At 39.8% G+C, this 20,821-nt stretch overlaps 1 protein-coding gene across 1 annotated transcript; it reads right to left on the bottom strand.

Moving 5' to 3' along the window:
- Positions 1 to 16,386: 16,386 nt before the first annotated feature.
- GSPT2 (G1 to S phase transition 2) lies at positions 16,387 to 18,947 on the bottom strand. Its single transcript, XM_025989038.2, has 2 exons — positions 18,807 to 18,947; positions 16,387 to 18,699 (listed from the first exon to the last, which is right to left on the bottom strand). The coding sequence occupies exon 2, from the start codon at positions 18,686 to 18,688 to the stop codon at positions 16,805 to 16,807; it is 1,884 nt and encodes a 627-aa protein (XP_025844823.1). The 5' UTR covers positions 18,689 to 18,699; positions 18,807 to 18,947; the 3' UTR covers positions 16,387 to 16,804.
- Between the last annotated feature and the right edge of the window lie 1,874 nt (positions 18,948 to 20,821).

Below are 20,821 nucleotides of genomic sequence, written 5' to 3'. Positions count from 1 at the left end.
CCTCTGGCATGGGGTAAAACTCAGTAGGGGGAGCAAAGCTGACATAAAAAAAGAACAATTCTTTGCTTTTGTGAATGGCAACCTATTACTGGCATGAAGTGGAGTGTGGGGTGTAAGAGAAAGGCCTTCCAGGAACTTTCTTTCATGTTCCGGCAGGACACCGGCAGGCCTCTGACGTCATGACAGAGGCACGTGGAACCAAATGCACATCAGATGCATTCTTTGTAATTATGGTGGGATGTGCTGGCAACAAGACCAGTGTGGGCAGCACTGGGATAGTGTGGGATAGTGTATTAGTTTACAAGAGCTGCCACAACAAAATGTCACCGGCTGGGTGGCTTTAGGAACAAAAGTTTATTTTCTCACAGTTCCAGAGTTAGGAGGTTCCAAGATCAAGGTACCCATATGGCTCACGTTCCCCTGAAGCCTCGCTCCTTGCCTTGCACATGGACACCCTCTTAGATGCCTCTTCACATGTCGTCCTTCTGTGTTCACACACCCCTGTTTTTTTTTTTTTGTTGTTGTTGTTGTTGTTGTTGTTTTTTTTTTTTTGCGTGTGCCCTAATCTCCTCTTCTCAGAAGGACGCCAGTCAGATTGGAGTAGGGGCCACCCTAACAGCTTCATTTTAACCCAATCCCGTATTCAAAAGCCCAATCTTTGGGATGCCTGGGTGGCTCAGAGGTTGAGTGTCTGCCTTCGGCTCAGGGCATGATCCCATGTCCCATGTCCCGGGATCGAGTCCCACATTGGGCTCCCTGTGGGGAGCCTGCTTCTCCCTCTGCCTGTGTCTCTGCCTCTCTCTCTCTCTGTGTCTCTCATGAATACATAAATAAAAATCTTTAGAAAACAAAAGCAAAAGCCCAATCTTCAAGTACAGTCATATTCTGAGGTCCTGGGGGTAAACGTTTTAATATAGGAATTTGGAGGGCACACAACTTAGCCCAAAACAGGCAGGATCAGCGCTGAGACACCCTGTCAGCCCCATTTGTGCCACCATCTTCCATCATCAGAGAAGTGGCCAGAATTCAAATTGTGTCCCTTCCCCTGTTTATGTTTCCCTTAGTTAATGTAGTAAGTCAGAGGTCGAACGATGATCCAGGATAGAAGGAAAGTAATGTGCCATAGAGGCAATAATCAGAACCCCAAACAAGCCACTCCACCCCTTCTCTAGGAGTCTGTGGTCCCTCATGAATAACAAGGAGATTGATGCTGGTTACCTGTGTCATAGGATTATTGGAAGAACAGAACATGGTGGCAGTTATGAAAGTGCCTGGAAACAGTTTGTGGCTAATCTTCGTGAATTTATCCCCTTCCGTGCATATTCAATCCTTACCATGGAGCGTGTTTTTGATCCTAGGAGCCCTGCCTCTCCTTCTCACTGGATTTGTTGATCTCTGGCCCAACAGTCTTTCCTACCAATGTCCTATTGTAAGAAAAACTGGTTTTGTTTAAAAATGCATCCTGCCCGATCCCAGTGCAGTCATGGCTATCCCATTCCCCTTTGCCGGGTGATGGTACGTCCAGCCTCCTCTACACCTAATGGTGGTGGCCATGTGACCCAGCTCTGCCCACGGAACTCGATGGGCCATATGTAGGTGTCTCCTGTGGAAGATTCTGTTTCTTGAGAAGAAGGACATATGTGCAGTGGGATGTTAATTCAGTCATCAGAAAGAAGGAAATCCTGCCATTTGTGACAGGGATTTAGAGCTAGAGCCTTCTTCTGATGTAGTCTGCATATTTTGGCAAGCGTGAGGCAGAGGCAGTGTTGCAGTTTTCTCTTGGGAGGCACAGACTGGTTGGCTCTCTCTCTTTTTATAATGCCAGCATGGGGCGCCGGCGCCCTTTGAGGCTTAAAATTGAGATATTTTAATTCTATGTACCCTTCTCTTCTTTATGTATTACATGGAATTCTTCTCTGATGAGCAACTTCCCTCATCCACTCTTTGGGAACCAGCGTTACACTCCATATGCCAAACATGGGATGGTTGTTTCATTATTTGCCTCCGCTCACCCAATTTCAAAATAATGAATTTACGTCCCAGCATTTAATAATGGTGACTATGAGGTCTTTGTTTCTTTAGAGTCACTATGGACTCAATGTTTAATCACAGTTGATGTGTTTAGGTCCATCTTAGTTATTATTCTTGCTGACACTCAGTTTGTCCCTAAGTGATGCAGACTCCATCTGAATCTGCCTACACAGGGGCAAGCACACAGCAGGTGCTTAGTAAATGTGTGCTGAAAGTATGTCAAACAACTGAGTGAGGTGTATTGATAGCATACTTGATTGTTTTGTCATAACATTACAGTACTGTGCCCGCCCCCTCCAGCAGATGTTTGAAGCTGACATGACCCCTTTGCTCTCTTTGGTGTTTTTCGAGGAGTGCTACCCTAGGATCAGAAAATTGATCACTCACTCTTCTTCATTGGAAATTTCTACTTTGACGGGGGCGTGGTCAAGGACAAGTGACCTCAACTCATGGATCTGATTATCTTTTGGCTTCCAAAATTCATTTCCTCACATGGCCATTAAGCCTCACTCACACTGTTTTCTCCGTGCTCACCTGTGCCATCATCTGCTATTGCTGTAATTCCCAGAACCTTGCAGAGCCCAGGTTTCTTCTTTCCCTAACACAGCTCCTCCTTATTACCGTCCCAGCACTCCTATGGAAGTAGTTTGTCAGCAAATCAACAAATGTCTTTATTCTGCTTCTTCATCTCAGTGGCTTTTCCAGTTATGGCTGTGCATGTTGAAGGCTGAGTGTTTGACCTTGGTCACGTCAAAGGCCCTTTGGTGACCAGCCTCCGTTTCCTCAAACTTCAACTTTCCAATTTCTAACATGGGGCTAAGAGCTAGCTTGCTCTCCTGTGTCTGTGTGAAATGAGTTCCACAGAAGATTGCTAGAACATTATAAATCATACAACGTCTGGTTGTGTGAATTTTTGGTACCCACAATTACTTGAATACAGGCTGCATATAAGAAGTGTTGGATTAAATGTGGGGGAATTAGACAACACCTTCAACCTATCCCAGTACTCTTAGAGACGGCAGTAATACTTACACATGAATCACTGGATTATAGCCAGGATTCAGTTGGCCATCGTGTTAGCATATAGGGATCCTTTTTTCTCCTTTTAACCCCCAGATTTGACTACCTTCTGGGAGGGCTACTCCAGCAGTTGACTATTGGGCAACTCAGTTCTAGTTGAGGTTGCTTCACCTATTTTTTTAGTAGCATTTGGATACTGATAGAAAACGATTGAGTGTGGGTTCATTTATCCTAGATTTTGGGATTTTTTTTTTTATTCCTTGTCTTAATTGTGTGCAAATTTGACATTAAGAATATTATAGTAAACTTCAGTTTTGTAGTTCTATCCTTCCTTAATTTTGGAAAAATTTGATAAACAACTTCTGAGTGTGTTTTGGAAGTTGTAGGTAATGGGGGCTGCCTTAGACTGGAGATAATTTTTTTTTTTCTGTTTAACCTAAAATTTTGCCTTTTTCCACTCCCATGTTTGGCTGTTAGGCGTTTCACCTATGACTGAAAGTAATCTCTTCTACCTTATTCTAATAGTCGTGGGCAGTTTTTTTCTGAAAAAGGATCAAGCTGCTGAAATGCCTTATAACTCTTGCTTCTGTGGCTCTTTTTGGCCTCTCTGTATCCCTTGTAACTAGCACCCCAGAGTGTATCTATAGATGTGGATTCAAACCAGGCCTGAGGAGGAGAGAAAGCTTTACTCAGACATTAGGCCCCCTCAATGCTGTTGCTATGGGAGATGATGCATCCTGATTGTGTTGTTGCCATGGTAACCATGCACTTGACCCAGTCTTGTTCAGACATGACACACCAAAGGCAGATTTTCCTCAGCCTCCAGCACCATCTCCTTTGTCAGTATAGAGTGAGAAAAGAGTCAACAGAATTATTTTTCCAATGACATTCACTACTGTATAAGTAATTTGGGGCCATAATTGGACATGATTGCTTCTGTAATTTTTAGTATTGTAAGCAGGTATGTGCGTATATAAATCATTTGTGCAATGTGAAATACTGGATAAAGCACAGCAATTGCTTTCTGAAGTGATGGAGGAGCATTCAGTTCATATATTATTCATGATTTTAATGAATTGAAATAAAATTAACTAGTGCTTATTGAGCATTTGCTATCTACCAAGCTCTACTCCTTATCTTCTAAAGGTAGCTTGATTAGCACCAGCTTGGTATTCAATGTATAATAAACCCAAAATAATACATGCATGAGATAATTGTGCATGAATCATAACAGATAGGAACAGAGAACAGACAACCTGGTAGGTGAGAAATGGTTTTTCAAAATAGTTTTAATTTACATTCCTGTTACTATCAGTGGATTTGACATCTTTTCATATATTTAAGGGCCATTTGTATTTCTTTTTCTAAACTATTTGTTCTGGGTTGGGTTTTGGGTCATTTTTGTAATGGATTATGGTCTTTTTTACTTGACTTTAAAAATTACATTTATTTGCAATATTAGTTCTTTATCTTTTTATATATTTGGGGGAAAATATTTTCTCTCAGTTGATCATTCAATTTCTCTTTGCTTGTCTTTTTTTTAGTCTCCCTTCATAGTTACTTTTGTTCATTGTGTGTTGTAGCTATTCTTGCTTGTTTATTTTTTTCTCCAGAGAAACTTTAGAAAAAACTCGTCTTTCTCTAGGAAACAGCAACAACTTCCTGGTATATTTATATTGAGAATGCATTAAATTTTGACACTAATTATATTTTAGTGATGTTGAGCCTTCCCATTCAAAAGCAAAATATATTTTTTCTACTTTTTATAGCTTTCAGGAGTCTAAACTTTTCCTCATATGGCTTTTACACATTTCTTGTCAAGTTTATTCCTATGAATGTTATTTGTTGCTATTTTAATTGAGGTTTTTGTCTTCCATTATATCTTGTTTCTGGTTATTGTTTATATGCATAAAAAGTCATTGATTTTTGTATATTGATTTATATCCCTCTAAATTTACCAAATCTTTTATTATTTGTGTAATTTTATCACTACATTTTTTGACTTGTCCCAATATCATAATCTGGAGTTTCAATTCCTTTTGTAATTCATATGCCTATAATTGGTTTTCCTATTTTAATTTTTTTAGTTCGTTCTAAATTGTGTTGGGTAATAGCTCCACTGCAAGTTTGAATAGTGAAAGCTGAAATATTTTTTAAAAACATGATAACTGGGCAGCCCCTGTGGCTCAGCGGTTTAGTGCCGCCTTCAGCCCAGGGCATGATCCTGGAGACCCAGGATTGAATCCCACATCAGGCTCCCGGCATGGAGCCTGCTTCTCCCTCTGCCTGTGTCTCTGCCTCTCTCTCTCTCTCTCTCTGTGTCTCTCATGAGTAAATTAAAAAAAAAAACATGATAACTTTTTCCTTGTTCTTGACGTTGGCAGGAAGTTCTCTTCTGTTTCCCATTATGAATTTTAGTATTTACGTAGTATTGATATAAAATAGGCACTTCCTTTGTGTGTGTGTTTGTGGATCTAGATCTCTAGATACACACACAAATATATACTCTATAATATATATGTATATATATTTATACATAGAAAGTACCTGTAATTTCCTATTTTGTTGAGTTTTAAAATTTTTATTTTGGGGGACCCCTGGGTGGCTGAGTGGTTGGGTGCCTGCCTTTGGCCCAGGGCGTGATCCTGGAGACCTGGGATCGAGTCCCACATCGGGCTCCCTGCATGGATCCTGCTTCTCTCTCTTCCTATGTCTCTGTCTCTTTCTCATGAATAAATAAAATCTTAAAAAATAAATTAAATAAATAAATACAATTTTTATTTTGTTTTGTTTTGACTTTTTTGGAATAAGTGTTGGATTGTATTGGATTCTTTTTCAGAATTTCTGAGATTTTTATATGATTTTTCTCCTTAGGCTATCATAAGGTGAATTATATTAATATATTTCCTACATTTTGAATAACCCTGGTTGACTACAGTAAAACCCATTTGCTCAATAGTATAATCTTTTTTTTTTTAATTTATTTATTTGAGAGGGAAAGCACACAAGCAGGGGGAGGGGCTGAGGGAGAGAGAGAGAAAAGCAGACTCCCCACTGAGCACATAGCCCACCTGGGGCTGGATCAGAAGACCCTGAGATCATGACCTGAGTCCTAATCAAGAGTCAGACATCCAACCAACAGCCACCCAGGTGGCCCTTTGGTACATTGTTTTTTCAATGTGGTGTTAGAATCTGTTTACTGAAAAAAATAAAAAAATAAAAAATAAAAAATAAAAATAAAAAGAATCTGTTTACTGATTACATCTAAGAGATTTGCATCAATATTCATAATTGAAATTCTTCTATAACTTATTATACTGTATCAGATTTTGGTATCAATTCTATTTTCATTTCATAAAAATAATTTGAATTTCTATTACTTTTCTATGTTTAGTATATATTGTGTAGCATTAGGATTAATGACTTATGTAGCATTGTGGTTATTTGGTGATTAAGATTTTAGTAAAATTCTTCTGTGAAAATTTTAAGACCTGATGCATTTCTGTGAGGCAGTTCTTTAATAAATCTCCTTATTTCTTCTATGGAAATTGGTTTATTTAAGATCTCCATCTCAATTGGAGTTATTTTTGACAAATTATTTTTTCCTAGGAAATCATACTTATCATTTAGGTTTTTAATTTATTGTGCAAATAATTATTTTGTTATAATTTTTAAAATTTTCTGTCTTAATGGTTTTTTCCTCTATTAATTTCTTATTTTGTGTTTCTGTGTTTTCTACCCATTTATTTATTACATTAACTAGTCTTGTGTTTTCTTTTGGTTTACTTTGTTTTTTGCCTAACTTCAGGAGTTGAAAATTCAATTAATTAATTTCATTTTAAAATTTTATTGATACAAATATTAAATTTCCTCTATAACTGTTTAAGTATGTCCCTCATAATATGTAGGGTTTCCATTACCATTTTTTTTCAATGCTGAAACTTTGGTTTGTATATTCCTTTTTATTCAAGAGCATTTAATAGAGTTTTTTTTTTTTTTAATGATAGTCACACAGAGAGAGAGAGAGAGAGACACAGGCAGAGGGAGAAGCAGGCTCCATGCACCGGTAGCCTGACGTGGGATTCGATCCCGGATCTCCAGGATCGCGCCCTGGGCCAAAGGCAGGCGCTAAACCGCTGCGCCACCCAGGGATCCCTAATAGAGTTTTATGGGCCCAACATGCTTCTGTTGTACAACTCTGCTGCCCTTAATAGAGTTTTAAGATTTTCTGTTAGAAAGACTTTTTAAAAAATCATCTTCATTGTGTTATGATAAAAGAATGCTGGTTGTGTTATTTCTACTTTATTGAATTTGATAATCCTGTCTTTGTGATCTGGCATATATAGTAAAATTTTATGAATCTCCTTGTATGCTTCAGATGGTATTTTTCTATTATCCAGTTGTAAAGTTTGATGTATATACAGAAGATCTACCTTATTGATTAGGTAGAATGAGGTTCAGTTTCTCCCAGGCAGACTTTGTGGGCCACCTTAGAGGGATGAAAAGAGGAGCTTAGCACACAGGAATAGGAGGGGTGTTTTGATCTGGGGACTGCTACACAGCCAGAGACATAAAATTCTCTTGGCAATCATAAGCATTCATTTAGTTAATAAATATTCAAAAATGCCCTCTCTGATGAGCCATCTTTCACTTAATTCAGGTTTCTGCCTAAAAGGTACAGGCAGGTCTAACCGCAGCAAAAATCCCTGTCAGTCTCATTGTTACACTGCTGCAATTTTCTTCTTCACACTTAGTACTCCTCTGCTCATATTCAGTTCTTATTTTGTTTAATATCTCCCTCCCCACTAAAATATAAACTCTATAGGGGCACAGATATTTACCTGTTTTGCTTCCTATTCTATCTACACCACCCAGAACACTGCCGGTCACATGGTACACTCTAAATAAGTGTTTGCTACATGATGTATGAATAATATACACTCCGTGCCTTCAGAGAATGAAACATCTGATGTAGAGGCAGGCACCGTAATATGTTTTTATATGGAAGCAATCAAATATGATGTCACTATACTTCACTACCTCTTTTAACCCCCAACACATATTTAATAAGCACCTGCTTTGTTCTTGTCCGTGTGCAAGCTACTAAGCATACAGAGATATAATCAGCACAGTTCCTGATCTCTACTAGTATCGAATCTAGTAGGAACATCTCAATGATGAATTGTTCATTCAACTGTTATGCATTTAGCTCCAGTAATAACAACAACAACAACAACAACAAAATAAAACCATGAGAATAAAAAACAACTAAAACGGCTTAAGCAAGTGGTTCTCAACCCATCCAGAACCTCAGAATCACCTGGGACATTTTCTAAAAAGACAGACTCCTTGCAAAATGGTAAAATTTTTATGGAGGGGAATTCAGCAATATTTAGCATATACCTGTTGTCCCATTAATCCCAATTCTCAAAATCAAAGAAACATTGGGAAAATATGAAATTACTGTTGATTGTAGCAACATAGGTTATAACAAAAACTGACATAATTAAATATCCATGAATAGAGGACTTGAAAAATAAAATAAAATAAAATAATTGATTGACTATTTCTACATATTGATTTGGAAAACTCTCCAGGATATATTGATGAGTGAAAAAAAATTAAGATGGGGAAAGCTGTATAGTACATTATCACATATAACACATGATGAGTGTGAATACATGTAGAATTATAATAAAAAAACTAAAAAAAATGTACAAATGGGATGGGAGGTATAGACTGAAAGGGAAAAGAAGACAAGCTGGACTTTTCTAAAATACGTTCTTTAGTAAGTTTGACTTTCGCATTATGTGAATCTTTTACATATTTATAAAATCTAACTAAATAAGATAAAAGCAATATAAAGCAGAATGAATCTAATGGACTTTATCGTGAACGAAGTTGGTTGCATTACAACACAGAAACTATTTTGAATAGTAAAATATAATCATTTGTCCTATAAATTCCTAGTGGGATACAACCTGAGAATCAAGAGTCAGATGAAAATTTTAAACTGTTTTCAGAATCAGTATTTTTATTGATATTGTTGGCATGTTCTTTCTTTTTTTTTTACATTGTTGGTTGTGACTTGTGGGATAACAGTAAAGAATAATTTTGTTGGTGTCCTTGAGAGTCAGTACTGTGTCTTCAGAGAAAGGATACATTGATGAAAGGTCAATACCCTGAAGCCATTAATTTGAATGAGAAGTCTCAGTATAAACTCATAGTTTACTTCAAAAATACATATTTCTTAGCTCTGTCCCCTACAAAGCACTAGAAACTGTGATGAATCCAGTAACATGCAGCCAAGCAACATAATTTTGCTCTATACCAGCATTTTCCACTCAAAAAAACATCAAGATTATGTGATGAATTAGCTAATTTTAGGAAATGTATAAGGTGAGCCTAGAACAACTTAATGTACCAGAGGAATGACTATTGTGATTGTGTAAAAGGGATTTAAGAGCTAATCTGAAGAGCCTAGATGCCTAAAAATGCAACAATTTGAGCATCTGTAAGAATGTAATTAAATAGATTTAAACATATTAAGTGGATTTAAATATTGTATTCATAGTGACTCTGAAAATGTACTCTGTGATAACCTTTAAAGGTACTAGGGAATAAATTCATAATTTAAAACATAAATAGAAGGGAAAAATCAAATAATAATCCTTCCATTTGTACATCTACTGTGTCATCAAATAATTTATGTGAGGAAGATTCTCTTTAGAGAATCTTTATTCTAGCTAATAAATGAGAAGGGTAAATAAAATATCTTCATGCTACAATCTGTAATGAAATCTTAGATCTAGGTGATAATCATCAGTGTCTGCTAACATCATAAAAAAAGAGACAGCCAGACATTATGTGTCTCCAGATGGAAATACACAGCACTATCTGTGAGGTATTCTTGCTAAAAGAAAAAAAACTTGGATCTAATAAAGGCTCTGTCTCTAACAGCCAATATACAGGTAAGTCAGGAGATATATGGATATGTTAAACAATGACAAAGGGAGGACGTCAGCAAAATCTATGAAACTCTAGAGATTAAAGGATCCAAATTCTTCAATTGCAAGAAAAACAAAGGAGAGAAAGGAGCAACCTATAGATTGAAAGTGACATAATAGGCATATTACCAAATTATAATGCATGAGAGTAAACTGGATCTTGAGTTGAAATAAATATTTTTAAATAAATATTTGAAATCTGATTTTCTTTTTTATTAAGTTTTTAAATTTGTAAAAAGATGTTATTTATTTATTCATGAGAGACACAGAGGGAGAGACAGAGACATAGGCAGAGGGAGAAGCAGGCTCCCTGCAGGGAGGCCGATGCAGAATTCAATCCCAGAACCTTTGGCTCTGGCTCAGAACAACCAGAGCCAAAGACAGATGCTCAACCACTGAGCCACCCAGGTACCCCACTTTTTAAATTTTAATCCCACCATTGTTAACATATAGTGTTCTATTAGTTTCAGGTATACAGTATAGTGATTCATTCTAACATTCTATACATCACCTGGTGCTCACCAAGATAAGTGTACTCTTTGATCCCCGTCATCTATTTCAACCATCCCCCATCCCATAGCCATCAGTTTGTTCTCTATAGTTAAGAGTTTGTTTCTTGGCTTGTGTCTTTCTTTTTTCCCTCCTCTGTTTTGTTTCTTAAATTTCACATGCAAGTGAAATCATATGGTATTTGTTGTTCTCTGACTTATGAAATCTGATTTTCAAATCAGAAACAAAGCCTTTATTAGATTTAAGTGAGATTTCTTCTTTCTTCTTTCTTCTTCTTCTTTCTTCTTTCTTCTCCTTCTCTTCTCCTTCTCCTTCTTCTTTTTGACAAGAATATCTCATAGGTAGTGCTGTGTGCTTCTATTTGGAGACACGTAAGTGTCCATTAAAGGATGAATGGATAAAGATGTTTTATATATATATATCCACAATGTAAACTAATTAATCAGAATTTCTGGGTATGGAGCCAGGGCATTGGTATTTCTAAAAGCTACTTTCAATGAATTTACTATGCAGCTAAAGTTTAGAGATGGGATGCCTCAGTGGCTCAGTGGTTGAGTGGCTGCCTTAGCCTCAGGGCATGATCCTAGATCCTGGGATCAAGTCCTTTGTCCGGCTCCCTGCGTGGAAACTGCTTCTCCCTCTGCCTATGTCTCTGCCTCTCTCTGTGTCTTTCATGAGTAGATAAATAAAATCTTTTAAAAAATGAATAATATTTAAAAAATAAAGTCTAGAGACAATAGTATAAATAAACAGGGCCTTATCTTCCCCAACCCCCCACTGGGAATGAGAAGTACGGAAGTACACTTCCATTGGTTCAGCTGCTCAAAGATGTCATAATACCATAGCTTCTAACCTCCTACTCAACCATTTTTAGCAGGTTGACTCTATGACCACATGCTTATCACAAAATGGCTACAACAGCTCCAGGTATCTCTCTCATTCCAAGTACCATCATCTTTTCTCACATCTATCCTTTTTATTAAGAAACAGCCTTTTCTGTATAAATCCCCTACACATTCCCCATATCCTTCATTGGGCAGACCTGGGCCACATGGCCATGCTTAGGTATAAGGGAGGCTGGAAAGAACCATCACCTGACAAAGGGGAATGGATAGCCATGATTTGATTGGAGAAATTCTGAGTCTCCTCCCTGGACTGGACATACTGCTTCTTTCTAAAAAAAAAAAAAAAAATCAGTTTTTCTTACCACAAGGAATTGGTAAAAAAGCTATTGGGTCAGCAATCAACAAATCCAGTGAGAAGGAGAAGCAGAGCTAATTGGGTCAAAACCACTGTCAAGGGTAAGGATTGAATATGCCCTGAGGGGAATAAACTTCTAAGCATTGAGCCACAAACCATTTCCAGGACTTCTGTAACTGCTACCGAGTTCAGCCGTCACAACAAACCTATAACACAGGCAGCCAGCATTATCTCCATGCTATGCATGAGGGAACAGAGACTCATAGGAGTAGGGTGAGGTGGCTTGTTTGGGGGTCTTATTAGTGCCTCCATAGCACATCACTTTACCCCTCCGCCATGGGTCATAGTTCCTTTTCTGGCTTACCAAGATCACTTTCTGAAACAGAAACGGGGAAAAAAAAGAAGTTCGCTAATGCCTGGGTAGGAAGCAGATGTATTTTGATGCTGGCCACTTCTCTAATGATGGAGTCTTCTGGCAGAGGTAGAGACACTAGGATGACCTAGAACAGAGCTTGCCCTTCATTTTTGTTGTTAGCAGTCTGCACATTCAGGTCATATGAGTTATCTTGGATCCCACTAACTCAGTCAGGCATTGGTAGATAGTGTGGAGACTGACACTTGTACCTTGGGGTCTTGGCAATGTCATTATCCTCAGAGTTGGCTTTCTTGCTGCCAGTATTGCCAGCAGTTTTGAACTTTTTGTCTTACAGAATGAATTTGATGTGCATCCAACCCCCACCTCCAAATACCAGCAGGCCCAGTTCAGATTCTGCTATGAAATTTCTCAGAGTTTTCATGCCCCCAACTTCCCTCCGGACCTTGAATAGTGTGCCAGCCATAGAAGCAAACAGTTCTTCTTGAATTACATTAAGTTGTGGTCACTGCAATGTTTTACGCACCACCATGATCTTGTGAAGCCACCTCTCATCCATCCAGAATCACTGTCCTTTAAGGTTAGGGCCTCCTTAGATATATCTCTTGCTCTTCAAACCCTCTGTGTGCCCTTCTTAAATGAGTGAAATGCATAGTTGTAGCTCATCTACTATTTCAGACCACAGTTCTTTTTGGTTTAGCATGCACTGAGGAACACTGATGGGGACAGAGCAGTCTGTCCTTAGCACCACTCAGAGCTAAGCCTTTAGATACTTAATACATTTTATTTCACCCATTCACTTATACTCTACCGAACTGGCAAAAGCAGTTTGCTAAAGCAGTGTAGAAAGCTAAATAATATATGTTACATGAACATCAGTTAAAGCAAAGTGCCAAAAGAAATAAAACACCAGACTTTAATCCAGGGACTGTCCGTTAAACCTGCAGAAGCCATTTGGAGTCTTTCATAGCCACTTACCATGTGACAATATATTCTTCTGTGAATTCATTGGTGTGGCAAAAGGTCACTGATAGTCTGTGGTAGAGCTAGCAAAAGCAGTCTCCAGAGGAGATAATTCATCTAAGTCTCTGTTCAGTGTTCAGAGCTCCTGCTGGAGAAGTTGTTATTCAACTGGCTATTGAGAAAGACATTTAGGAGCCAGTTTTTTTGTTGTTGTTTTTGTTTTTGTTTTTAGGAGGAGCCAGTTTTTGAGTGGGAAATTATTCAAATGTAAAAAAAGAGCTATGAGTGGCTACTTTTTGGATATATATCAAGTGAGAGATACCGTGACTTGATTGTGTGCAGCCTGACTATTGACAAGTCTTTTTTGTTGTTGTTTTTGCCCTCTCCTACTAAAACTGGGGTACAGGTCTCAATATTCTCTGCTAAGATTTTTGACGTTCACCAATCAAAGAGAGATGGCTGAGAAATGTCTTCAAATGATCTGTAGATCTGATTACTCAATATGAATCTGTAGAAAATAAGGGGCTTTGCTGAACTCCTTTTTATTGATGTTGGATTCTTAGAGCCTGAACTTTTACCCACTAACTTATAAAAGAAACCATACAGTATTTTTAAGGGTATGTAAAGTAGATATTGTAACTGAAAACTAGAACAAATGGAAGTATACCAACACTCTCAATGGAAAACATAGAAAGAACTCTACTCAACATAAAATCTGGATCATTGTGAACATGTTCAAATGCTCAGGTTTTGGCATAATTCCCATGGTCAATGGAGAGTTTCCTTTTTAACGGTCATGAAACAGTGACTAGTCATCTCCCTGCTGCCAAGTAGTCCATTTTAACTAAAATGAGTTCAATATTTGAACTGTAAAATGTTTATAAGTAAACTTTATAAAAAGTAGATTTTTGCATCGTAGTAAACTGGCATCAAGATATTGTGAAAGGAGTGTCTATTTTGAGAAAGTATTTGTCTTTTGAAGACAGGAACAGTAAGCATAGTAGATATTAAAAGCACTCGCCATTTTTCAGGGTACCAGAGAAAGATGCTCCAAGAGAGTTATGTGGAGGAGGTCTGCTAGCTTCTACCTAGTCCAAACTTTCCCTTTTCTTTCCTTTTTTTGGGTCTCTGCTAAAATACAGAGTAAGTTGGCCCCTTTCCCTGAATTTCAGATTTGTCCCATAATGCCCAGAGAAATAAAGGAAGTGGCTTGGGGGGAAAGCTGCCAAGATCCAATGGGAAGACATTTATTGAGAAAGCCTGTAGCAGGAAGTTCATAATGTATCTACAGCATGCAGCCTGATTTAGGGAGATTCTACATTACCTTGGTTGCCAGATGAAGCTCTGAAGACAGTTAAATTGGCCTGAAATGGAGACAATAGGGCACCTCTGAAAGGACACTGCTCAGTATGCCCTAGGGAAAACTAGTGTTGTGTTTGTCAACAGCCTCAAGTTTGCAGCATTGGAGACCATAAGATATTAAGAACTAAAGAGGAAGTTATTCAGGAAATTATAAAGAAATGTTACCATGAGTTTATATCCAGTTTCCTAAAGATCCAGAGTCTGATGTCTCCATTGACCTGGATGATCTGTTTCTCACTGAAATGAAAAGAATTAGTTTCTAAAATCTATTTCCAAAAGTTTATGCCCTGGACTCTTTAGATGTGTAAACACACATACACACAGTTCAGAGCTCCTGGTGGAGAAGTTGCTATTCAACTAGCTATCGAGAAAGGTATCTAGGAGCCAGTTTTTGAAGGGGAAATTATCCAAGTTGGATGGAGAAAAAGTTCTGTCCTGCCTTGTGGCTTTGGCCTATTAGTGAAAGAGATCTACAATAATCCTATCAATAAATTATTAAAACTGTAAAAAAATGAGATTGATGCAGCACAAGAAATAATTTAAGTGGCTGCAGGGCAAAACTCCTGGCAGACACTGAATTGGTCTGCATTTTGCATAAAATTCAGAGCACAGAGGCAAGAGAAGGAATCTCAAAGATGAAACTCTTGCCACTGACATTCTATTTTTTTAAAGATTCTTTTATTTATTCATGGGAGACAGAGACATAGGCAGAGGAAGAAGCAGGCTCCCTGCAGGGAGCTGATGCAGGGCTTGATCCCAGGACCCTAGGATCACAACCTGAGCCAAAGGCAGGTGCTCAACCACTGAGCCACCCAGGTACCCCTGCCACTGACATTCTATTATTAAAGGATGGGGTCCAAGAAAATATGAGGTGTATCCATGTGGATTAGGTGAGCTGACAAAGAACAAAACACAAATTCTTGTTTCCCATGTGGGTACCCCTGAAGATCTATGGTGGTTGATTCACAGAACCATGCTATTGATGCTCTGAGAAGACCTGTGGCTATTGCTGGTAGCCTGGAGGTACATGGGTACACCCACCAAGGGACCACAGAGAAGGGGACACTGTCTTTGTCTAAACACTGGCCCAGGTTGTCTGGCAGCCAGTCTCCATCCCTGTTCAAGCAGTCCATGAATGTGAGGAACTGGCCCTGTCTACCACTAGGCAGGTGTTTACACTGGGTCACTAAGCACTTACCAAGACTGCAAGTTCTTGCAGCTGTTGATAGTTATGCAGGTTATAAAGCCACTGTTCTGGCAATAAAAGCAGCCACCTCAGGATGGAGAGTTGTGGGTTTTCCTCAACACACTGTTTGGAGAACAAGTCTCTTATCTCTGACTCAAAAGTGGGTTGCGATCTGATTGGAAAAATGACCTTCTGCCTTTCCTACTAACCCCAAGCACTGAAGAATACAAGGGTGGGATGGGCTCATTTCCCAGTCAGGGCCCACACTAACCCTCACTTTTCAGTAAATGGCTTACAGCCTTATTGCAAGCATTTATCTTCTCAACAATCATGCCCCTTGCTGTGTTGTCCCCCACATCACGAGTCTAGACGATGGGGTATGGAGGAGTTTAGTCAACATATGGTCTGAATCCCCAGGTATATTCGTAATTGGGCAACGCTTTCTCCTTCAGATCACAAGTGGGGAAACAGAGGAGCTCCTTTATTGATTTGAATTGGACAGAGAAAACAAAGCTCATTGGGAAGAGCCCTCCAAAAGATTTTTTTCCAAACGAAAAATTTTCCTTTAACACAAACTTGTGCACTGTTTGTAAATGCCTCGTTTAAAACAGTGAGTGGAGGACAGTCTTTAAAAGCCTGAGTAATGACATGTATCAATTACTTAAGTAGAAAAGCTAATTGAGAACTATTATGTACAAATTTTAAAAAATATTCAGAAGCATTTCGGATACTGATAAGAGTTTCAAATGGAATATTTTATTGACATGTTAGTTGTCTTTTTAACATGTACACACACACCAACACACTCTGATTGATCTGCGTGGAACAAGGGTCCTCTATCCTAAGGGAAAATGAAAAATTAAAAAATATATTAATTTTTCATTGTTAAAGACAATTACACCCACATCACTTACAAAGCTATTACTGGTTCTGTCCAAGGAAGCAAAATGGCATAGGAGGAGGAAAGTTGTGGGTAAATTCAACAGTGACATAACTGAAATCTCAACATGAGAAAGCTGACAAAACATGGATTTTTGCTGTGAATTTTCTCTGCAAAATATGAAGAGAAGTCTGTCAATGGGCAGTAAGAGAAGGTGGTGAACTTTTGTAGTCAATCCTCACAGTATTGTGCAGGGCCATCAAGAAAACTGCTTAGTCTTTCTCTGGGACCAGTTTCAGAACTTTTCCAATGGCAATGGTCTTACCCTCATCTCTTAAAGTAAAACGACCCATCTGAGGAAAATCTTTGAACGTTTCAAGGCAGATAGTTCCTGCTGTCCTTAAACGGGCAATGCACACTTGATCTTGTTTCACAAAGCGGGGCCGTGTCTTACTTTTCTCTCCTGATTTTTTGTCTACTAAGGAGATTAAGGCCGTTATCTCAACTTCCTCAATACAAGTATGAATGTGCAGCACCGCATTATAGCCCGGACAGATGATGGACTTGTGTTCAATAATCACTATCTGAACATCAAACGTGCGTCCAGAATGGCACAGATTATTAGGGTCACACAGTATGAAACCTGGAAGAATCTCCTCTTCTTCAATTCCCTTCAGTCTGATTTTAAGGTTTTCTCCTGGGGCTACATAATCAGTTTCAGCATCATCAGAAAGAATTCCAAGAACTTCCACATTGTGCTTGTTCGGCATCATCACAAGCTGCTGGCCCTTAAAAATGGATCCTGATTCCAGCTTTCCCAGGACCACAGTGCCCATATCCTTGTACTTATCCACAATTGGCAGCCTAATTGGTCCATCAATTGATCTGTTGAAGTTTGGCATATTATCCAAATACGGAATAAATGGTAATCCAGTGTACCATGGGCAAAAATCAGATTGCTCTTTAATATTTGCCCCAGTAAGCCCTGAGCAGGGCATAAAGTGGATGTCCTTTTTGGGACTAAAGCCAACTTTTTTCAAAAAGGGCACCAGTTTTTCTTTACATTCTTCATATCTCTCGCTGCTCCAATTAACTGTGGGGTCATCCATCTTATTAATAAGCACTACTAAATGTTTTACCCCTGCTGTTTTTGCCAACATCGCATGTTCTCTTGTCTGTCCACCTTTCTCAAATCCAGTTTCAAATTCTCCTTTCCTGGCAGAGATCACCAGTACAGCCAGATCAGCTTGAGAAGCACCACCGATCATATTTGGGACAAAACTCTTGTGGCCAGGAGCATCTAAAATGGTGAAATGTTTCTTTTCTGTTTCAAAATAGGCACGACCCACTTCTACTGTTTTACCCTTGTCTCGTTCTTCCTGGTTTGTATCTAAGGCCCAGGACAAATACCAAGTTTCTCTGTTTTTTTCTTTAGCTTCTCTCTCATATTTCTCAAGTGTCCTTTTGTCAACCATTCCTGTCAAAAACATTATTTGTCCTCCAATGGTTGACTTTCCAGCATCTACATGCCCAATGAATACCACATTTACGTGTTCTTTTTTAGGAGCACCTGAGGGCACCACCACAGATTTAGATTTTCTCATTTCCTCTTTATCCATCATTTCCTGGCCACTTTCTTCTGGGGGACCCGAATCTCCCAAGGAACTACCCCCTGGTTCAGCTTCACTTACTTCTTTATCGTGCTCCCATGACTCTTCTAGGATCATCTCCACCTCTCCATTTTCTACAACAGGTTCTGAAAGTTCCATGGTAACGGCTGAATTGGAACCTTCACGCAACACTAACTGTTCCTCTTTGGAATGTTCCACAGGTGCCCCCCGTCCCAGCCTTTTACCTTGAGGGTCGCCTGCGTCGGTGCAGGTTTCATCGATGCTGGTGATGTCGGCGGGGGGGGTCTGCGGCTGAGCCGGGCTCCGCAGAAAGGACGGCACGAACTCCGCGGCGTGTACGTTAGGCACGAAGGGTTTGGCGTTGACGTTGAGCTGACGGCTGAAGGCCGAGCTGAGATGCTCCCGCTGAGCCTCGGCCACGGCCGAGGAAGCTCGGTCTCCGCTCGGGGCCGAACCCGGGGCTTCCATGTCCACCTGGTCCCAGCAGTCGGGCGCCGAGTCGCTGCTGCTGCTGCCGGGATCCATGGTCTGAGGACCTGATGGGCGGCGGGGAGGGAGCGGGGTTAACACGCCAGAAAGAGCGCGCTACGCCGCAGGGGGGTAAGGCTGCTAGAGTGAAGGGCCAAGGGGGAGCTACACGAACCTTAGTGGCAGCGCCGCGGCAGCTAACTCCCAACACTGCATTCGCAACTGCGGCAGCAGCAGCAGATATGGCGGATCAACCCTCTCCTCCTGTGTGTGAGCGGATCTCCTCCCCCAAACCCCAACCACTTCCGACTCCTCCACCGCCGACCCAACGCGGGGCGTGGATTGACCCCTCGCTGCCATCCGTACGCTCGGCCTCCTTAGTGCTCAGCCATGGGCCAAGTATAAAAGTAGGACTTGTAAAACGAAATTTTCCATTCATTTTTGTTCACACGATTTGGGAGAGCAATTTGACAATGTAATGATCAGGCCTAGACTGGCACACCTGATTTACAATTCTACACCAAGATCCAAGTAAAAAAGCGAGAATTGCTATTGAACAAAAATGGAGGCAGGAGATGGGTTAACTATCCAGAAACCCAGCAACCAAAGGAAGAAATTAGTAGAGAAGCACTCGTGAAATACATGAAGATGCAGCTGAACCCAGGAAATGAGACTTAAGACCACTCAATTCGAAACCCAGAAACTTTTTGATTTTCCATCTTCCAGAGGACCCCCACAACCATCTTGCTGTGATGGCTTCTGTGGTGTAAGGGTGGGGTCATAGCTTGTTTTCACGTGAAGCACTGTGGCTGTGTGTGTGGAAGGAATGCCGAAGGAGAACCTCGTTCCAGCGAAGCTGCCCAACTTAGAGCTTTTCTGCAGTTCCCTGACCAATGGCTACCCTAGAATGCTGTGATGGTTCACACAGGCAAGCCCTGGACTCAAATCACTTGTATTCTAACCAACTGTATTCGGAGCATACCTGCCCCACTCACAAGCACCTCTCCACCTCTCCAGAGTACACCCTGGGTCCATAGGCTTTCTTGCCACATCTTGAAGGCTTGGAACCCTACTCACCGCCTATGTTGCTGGTACTGGATTTGTCTAAGAACAAATCAGTATCATGTTGGAACCTTCCTCAGTTAGTGGTAATAACAGGGGGCTATGGATATCAGCCTAATTGAACTAATTAAGACCTCTGAGATGAACAAAGTCCATAGACACTAATCAATAGAATCTCACCCTCAGACAGAGTTTATAACATTTGAGCCAAAGCCTAGAAGAGCTAGTCTGTAGATTGTCTTAATTTAGATAGAACTGAAGTAAAAAAAAAAAATCTTGGGAGAATACAGTTTGCTAGTGCAAGATAAGATCATACAGTTGGATATTAAATAAATCCAACAGGTTCAAATACTTTAAAAACTGGTTACTGATTTATAACTTAACCATTTTGTTCTCCAGACTTTAGGAGTAGAAAAAAACGTCCTATGTCTAACAGACTTGGACCCTTGATGGTTTGGCCTGTGCCTGCCACTATTTTACTAGTTCTGTGTTGTTCCCAAGCCATTAAATATCAAACCCTTCATTCTTTTTGCCTCTGGTAATGGCTTAATTATTTGTTGTCACATAGAGTGTGCACACTTATTCACAACGAATTGGAAGAACTGAGAGGTTAAATGTGCACAGACCCTTGGACAATATACATGTGCTAGAGCCTTCCTTGGGCATTCTGTACACCTATGATAGACTTAATAAAATGTCTGGGAGAACTTGTCAGGCAAGGTTTAGGCAGTTGTGTTTACATAAGGTTAGGACTAGCAAGGAAGCAGGACAGACCTGGGATGTTTCCTTCACCTGGGTCAATTGCACTGATCATGAGAATGTTAACATGACTACTACTTAGTAATATCTCTATCAGAGAACAGAGGATGATTCACCTCTAAAACCTTAAAGAAGAAATGAGAAATAGTGAGAGGATAGCTTCACAAGTCATCATTCTTGGGGCTCAGTGGGAGGCAGGTCCATCCAAGAGAGAGAAACATTAACAAGGGTTTATTCATGGAAGCTAATCTTGGACAAAATTTATTTGGTTTGTGTGATAGGGTGAATGTCTCAAGTTTATCTGCCTAGAACTTTGAAAGAGTTCATCAATAAGTGAGATAATTTTCTTCACCAAAGATTTCTTGTGGA

This window comes from Vulpes vulpes, unplaced genomic scaffold, assembly GCF_048418805.1.
Source record: "Vulpes vulpes isolate BD-2025 unplaced genomic scaffold, VulVul3 u000000686, whole genome shotgun sequence".
Taxonomy (NCBI): Eukaryota; Metazoa; Chordata; class Mammalia; order Carnivora; family Canidae; genus Vulpes; species Vulpes vulpes.
The sequence above is the reverse complement of the archived record's forward strand: the minus strand, read 5'-3'. Positions and strand labels throughout refer to the sequence as shown.